The sequence below is a fragment of the Rhinolophus sinicus genome, chromosome 16 (genome assembly GCF_057876585.1).
Source record: "Rhinolophus sinicus isolate RSI-liver-muscle chromosome 16, RSI-T2T, whole genome shotgun sequence".
Taxonomy (NCBI): Eukaryota; Metazoa; Chordata; class Mammalia; order Chiroptera; family Rhinolophidae; genus Rhinolophus; species Rhinolophus sinicus.
Window position 1 is genome coordinate 11,040,689 of NC_142516.1, and position 6,371 is coordinate 11,047,059.

Consider the following 6,371-nt stretch of genomic DNA (forward strand, 5'->3'; position numbering starts at 1 on the left):
CAAAAAAAAAAGTCGGAGTACGTGGATGCAGATGGGCTGGAGAATTTGATGGGAAGATGGTATATACTTGACGAGACTTCAACTGAGAGCGGTGGGAGCAGGAATGTTTTAGAGAATTGTAGAAAGAAATTATGTGAGATATGCTAGAGTACGGGAAAGTGAAGTACTTGGAAATGTTATGGAAAGCTTCATCTCTGCCAACACTGAGTGCCCATTTAGGTATTTCATTTATAGGTTTAATGTTAGTCATTTCAACATGGTTGGGCGATATTCTCCAACAGTGTTCAGGTGATCGAGCACAGTCATGAATAAGTAAAATGATGCGTTTTCCTAGGGCTGGGCCTTTGCCAGGGGCAACCAAAAGGGGCAGAAGGATTAAGGATGTTTATAAGAAGGTGGTTAAAATTCTGGCCCATAAAGTGTATTCTTGTTAATCTGGGAATGAAGGGCATAAATTAGGTTATAGATAATGAAAAACAATTTCAAGAGATCCTAGAGCTCAGTAATTTCAGAGAATTGTTGGTGTTGGAGAACTAAATTAAATAAGGTGAAAGAGGAGACGTCAATAGGAACTGAAAAGTTTCAAATTGAGATTTCACCAATGGTGCAATTATTTGTAATGGCCAGGTCTAAGATACGACCAGATGAGTGGATGGCTGAAATGGGGTGAAGTAAAAGATTATTGACGCTAAACAGGTCAGGAATTGAGAATCCAAGTTGTTAGTAAGGTAAACCATTTATATAGATATTAATATTTCCAAAATTAACTAAATAGTGGTGGAGAGAGTTAGAGAATCAGATGCTGAAGTCATCAAAGAGCAAGGGAGAAATAACAGAGAATTTTCTCATTTTCTTAAAATTTTTCAAATAAAAATTTTATATATTTAAGGTTACAAAATGATTTGACATACACATACATAGTGACATGATTATTATAGTCTAGCTAATTAACATTTCATCTCCTCACATGGTTACCATTTTTTGGCATGTGGTAGGAGCACCTGGAATCTAATCTCTTAGCAAATTTCCAGTATTTACTACAATACTACTAACTATAGTCATCATATTGTACATTAGATCTCTAGATTTATTCATCCTATATAACTGTAACTTTGTATCCTTTGACCAACATCTCTTCATTTCCCACAACTCCTTGCCACTGGTAACCTCTGTTCTATTCTCTGCTTTTATATATTCGGCTTTTTTAGATTCCACAAAGAAGAGATATCATGTAGTTTTGTTTTCTTTCTGTGTCTGGATTATTTCACTTAGTATAATGTCTTCCAGTTTAACTCATGGTGTCGCAAATGACATGATGTCCTTCTATTTTAAGGATGAATAATATTTCATTATATCTATATCTCATTTTTTAAAAATCTATTTATCCATTCGTGGATACTTAGGTTGTTACTGTGTTTTGACTATTGTGCATAATGCTACAATGAACATGGGAGTGCAGATAGCTTTTCTAGGCAATAATTTCATTCTTCTGGTGTATACATAGAAGTGGAATTGCTGGATCATGTGATATTCTATTTTTAATTTTTTGAGGTACTTCCATGCTGTTTTCCATAGCAGCTGTGCCATTTTACATTCCCGCCAACAGTGCAAAAAGGGCTCAAATTTCTCCACATCCTTGTCCTCCCTGTTACTTCTTGTCTTTTTAATAGCAGCCATTCTAACAGGTGTGAGATGATATCTTGTTGTGGTTTTGATTTGCGTTTCCCTGATTATTAGTGATGTTGAACACTGTTTCATATACTTATTGGCGACTTGTATGTCTTCTTTGGAAATATGTCTAATGAAGTCCTTTCCCATTTTTTAATAGAATTATGTGTTGTTTTGTTTTGCTATTGAGTTGTATGAGTTCCTTATACTTTTGGATAGTAATCACTTATCAAATATGTGGTTTGCAAATATCTTCTCACATTCCATAAGCTGCCTTTTCATTTTGTTGTTTCTTTTGCTGTCAGATGCTTTTTAGTTTGATGTAGTCCCACTTGTCTGAGGTGCTCAGGAACTGCTATGTGGGTGTATAGCCCTAAGGGCAGATACCTTACTGTGAACCCCGGAGTGGACTGCAATGGGTTGGGCTTGGCACTTCCATCCTCCCTCAGCTGGCACGTGTCATCGTGTCTTCTTTTGATAGCAGCACAGGGCAGTCCACTCAAGGGAGAAAGAGGAAGTTGCTCAGCACAGAAGCAGGAAAGGCATCAGGAAGGGGTTGAATGGCAGGGCAGCCAGACTCCTGAGGGAGCTTCTTCATGTCTGGGAAAGCTGCTGGGAGGTTTTATCATGTGTTTCTGTATGAATTCCATGGTTTCCCCCAGCACAGTCTCCCAAGTGTGTCAATGGCCAAACTTGCTGCCTTCTCTGGGAGTGGGGCCCATGAGGTGGTGCTTTCAATATTAGCATGAGTGACTGGCTTCGGCTTGGCAGCTCAGCTGATCCCAGGAGAGTGACCAGGACCTGGGAAATTAGCCTGGACTTGGAGTTCTCTGTCATGTGCTCCAAAATTTGACTGAGAAGAAAGCCCATGAAAACTTAGATATGGTCAAAGCATGAATGGGGTTTCTTCCTGCCCTGGGTCCTGGAAGATGTAGCTTCTTGTTTTATGTTTCTTTTAAGTGATACACACTTATTTTTAAAACATATTTAGCAGTGAAACATATATTCATTGAAAAGTGAGAGTTTGTTTCTCATTTTCCCCATTCCTCTTCAGGGGTAATTGTGTTAATGTTTTTTAAATGTTTCGACATGTACTGATTCAGACACTTTCCTATGCACATATTTATATGTACAATTTTGTTTTTTAAAAAATGAGATCACTTGTTCTGGAGCTTTCTTTGTTCCTCTCATCAATATATCATGGACCTCCTATGTCATCATCAGACCTACTGTATTACTTTTAAAGTATTTTGTGGGTTGTTAGATGTACCAGAAGTTATAAACATCTCCCTACTCATTCCACTTACTTATCTCCTTTTTTTTTTTTTTTTTTTTTGAGGGGGTACTATGACAAAGGCAACACTACATGGATATCCTTTTACAGGCATTTTTGTGTACACATATTTTTTCTAGAAATGGAAATACTAGATGGAAGTACGTGTGCATTTTCAAATCAATTGGTACCACAAGATTGCCCGCCAATTTATAAACCAATTTATACAGCCCTTCAAGGGCATATGACAGGGCCCTTTTCCATAGCTGTTTGCAAACACTTTATTGTTTTCCAGTCTAATGAGGGAAAAAGAAACAATATTTTATGATAGTTTTACTTTTTATTTTCTTAATTGCTGGGGGCAATTTTTTTGACTATTTTACTTTTTTCTTCTTTGAATTTTCCAACTACATGCTTGCCCATTTTTTCTATGTGGTTGTTGTATTTTTATTATTGATTTGTAGGGGTTATATTTTGGTTAAAAATAGTGTTTTACGGGGCTGGCCCAGTGGCTCAGGTGGTTGGATCTCCATGCTCCTAACTCCGAAGGCTGCCGGTTCGATTCCCACATGGCCAGTGGGCTCTCAACCACAAGGTTGCCAGTTCAACTCTTCGAGTCCCGCAAGGGATGGTGGGCTCTGCCCCCTGCAACTAAGATTGAACACGGCACCTTGAGCTGAGGTGCCACTGAGCTCCCGGATGGCTCAGTTGGTTGGAGCATGGGCTGTCAACCACAAGGTTGCCAGTTTGATTCCTTGAGTCCCGCAAGGGATGGTGGGCTGCGCTCCCTGCAACTAGCAACGGTAACTGGACCTGGAGCTGAGCTGCGCCCTCCACAACTAAGACTGAAAGGACAAAAACTTGAAGCTGAACCGCACCCTCCACAACTAAGATTGAAAGGACAACAACTTGACTTGGGAAAAAAGTCCTGGAAGTACACACTGTTCCCCAATAAAGTCCTGTTCCCCTTCCCCAATAAAATCTTAAAAAAAAAAAAAAATAGTATTTTAATGTTTTCTTTCTTGATCTGACTCGTAACTCTCCAACTTGGATAGGTATTTTCTCTGTTACTTATGCTGTGTTCATTTTGGGAACACAAATCATTTGTTTTCCTAGAAAGTGAGATGTGACACATCTTATCAGCTCTCATATCAGTCAGCACTCAAAAATCTGAAATATATATGGACACAGATATAATTGAATGCACATAGTTGGCAATAATAATAGCCTTACATATGTTGAGTGCTTACTATGTGTCAGGCATTCCGCTTAAAGTGCTCAAATGCTTTTATGTCATTCGATCCTCATGGTAACCATGAGTTACCCCCATGTTCATTGCAGCATTATTCATGATAGCCAAGAAATGGAAACAACTTAAGTGTTGTTTATTGAGCACTTACTAGGTGATCCAAGTGAGTTCACATTTATTATTCAGAGGAGTCCTATGATGTAGTTGTTCTTCACGTTTTACAGGTAAAGAAACCAGAACTCAGAGACAAAGAATGTTCCTCAAGTTTCACAGTAAGAACATGGTAGATTTTTGATTCCGACTTGTAACCTATGTCTCAAGTCTTGAGATCCAGTCACTATAACAATAAATATTATTAGAACTCAGGTATATGTGTAGGGGGTGCTTAGGCTAACATAATCCAGTTACTTTAATTTACAAATGGGGAAACCGAGGCTCAGAGACATTAAGTGACTATCCAGCTGTCACAGTTCATTAATGGCAAAGCCAGCACTGGAACGCAGGACTTAAAGCTCCATTCTTCTTCTTCTATAGAAAGAACACTATCTATTTAAGTATAAAGTATCAGATCAGTTCCTTTGTATTTCATTCTACCAGACAGGATGAATCCTGTATTCTTGGTTTAGAGGTCTCTTCCTTTATTACTTGAGCTAAACAAAAATTTGGGATTTCATTTCCATTTTATATGTATGCAAGCTCCCACCCATGGACTTTCATAGGCATTCATTAACATTAACAAGAACCATTGTGAGAGTGGGCCGTAAATTACTTAGAACATGGGCACTTCACAAAGATGATTGGGGGTTACTGACATCACTGGTCCCTTCCCTGTCCTCAGGTGTCAATTCTGTACTTTGAAATATAAACAGGAGAAAAAGCGGAGTCTCAGGTTCAAGCTACAGTGGTTGCGCTCTCAGGAGGCCAATTTTCGACTCTCAGCTCCAAGTCTTGGAGTCAGGTCCTGAAAGTGCTGAGAGAGAGTGTTTTCCCTCTGAGTAATTTTCCCAGAGCGCCCTTCATGTCCCTGTTTCTCAGGCTGTAGATGAAAGGATTCAGCATGGGGGTCACCACTGTGTACATCACTGAGAAGACTCTGTCCTTTCCACCAGAGGAGGAGGATGGAGGACATAAATAGACCCCAATAGCTGTGCTGTAAAACAGAGCGACCACAGAGAGGTGGGAGGTGCAGTTGGAGAAGGCCCTTTGCTTACCCTTTGGAGAATCGATTCTTAGGATAGCCAGCGCAATGTAACAGTAAGACGTAAGGATGCAGACAAAGGGTCCAATGAGCAGTGTTCCTCCCACCAGGATGAGCATCAGGCCATTGACATAAGTACTGGAGCAGGCCAGCTTCAGGAGTGGGACCAGATCACAGAAGAAATGGGGGATGATATTGGAGCCACAGAAGGAAAGCCTGGTCATTAGGAGGGTGTGCACTAGGGCATGGAAGGTAGTGACCACCCATGACCCAGCCACCAACAGGACACAGCGTTGGGAGTTCATGGCCGTGGCGTAATGGAGGGGGTGGCTGATGGCCACATAGCGGTCAAGTGCCATAACCGCCAGGAGAAAGTTGTCTAGGTCTGCAAATAGGCCAAAGAAATAGAGTTGTGTAAGACACCCACCATACGAAATCAATTTACTTCCTGAGCCAATATTATGAAGCATCTTGGGAATTATTGTAGAGATGAAACCAATGTCAGAGAAGGACAGGTTGGCCAAGAAGAGGTACATGGGGGTGTGGAGGTGCCGGTCAGAGCCTATGGCCAGGATGATGAGCAGGTTCCCCAGCACGGTGACCAGGTACATGGCCAGGAAGGTCCCGAACAGGAGAGGCTGCTGCCCTGGCTGCTCAGAGAGGCCCATGAGAAGAAACTCATAGATGCAGGTCTGGTTTCTTCTATCCATGTCTGGAATTCTGTATGAAATACATTTTAATGTAATATAAATAGCAAAAAAGTAACATATTGCTGTGTTGAAATTATTTTGAACCCCCATTTTAAAAAAATTCTGTGGTTTAGGTAATTCTGTTTGGGCAAGCTTGAATTTGTAGCTGTGCACATTAGAAAAGACAGTTTGGATCAGACAATTTGTAAAATGATAGATTGGTGTCAGATAGATATCTGATAGATAGATGTCCAAGGCTCCTTCAAACGATTTCAGCTGTCCCCATGAAACATG

At 40.3% G+C, this 6,371-nt stretch overlaps 1 protein-coding gene across 1 annotated transcript; it reads right to left on the reverse strand.

The window, feature by feature from the left end:
• Positions 1-5,144: 5,144 nt before the first annotated feature.
• LOC109439290 (olfactory receptor 1f45-like) lies at positions 5,145-6,101 on the reverse strand. Its single transcript, XM_019719555.3, has one exon. The coding sequence runs from the start codon at positions 6,096-6,098 to the stop codon at positions 5,145-5,147; it is 954 nt and encodes a 317-aa protein (XP_019575114.3). The 5' UTR covers positions 6,099-6,101.
• Positions 6,102-6,371: the final 270 nt, after the last annotated feature.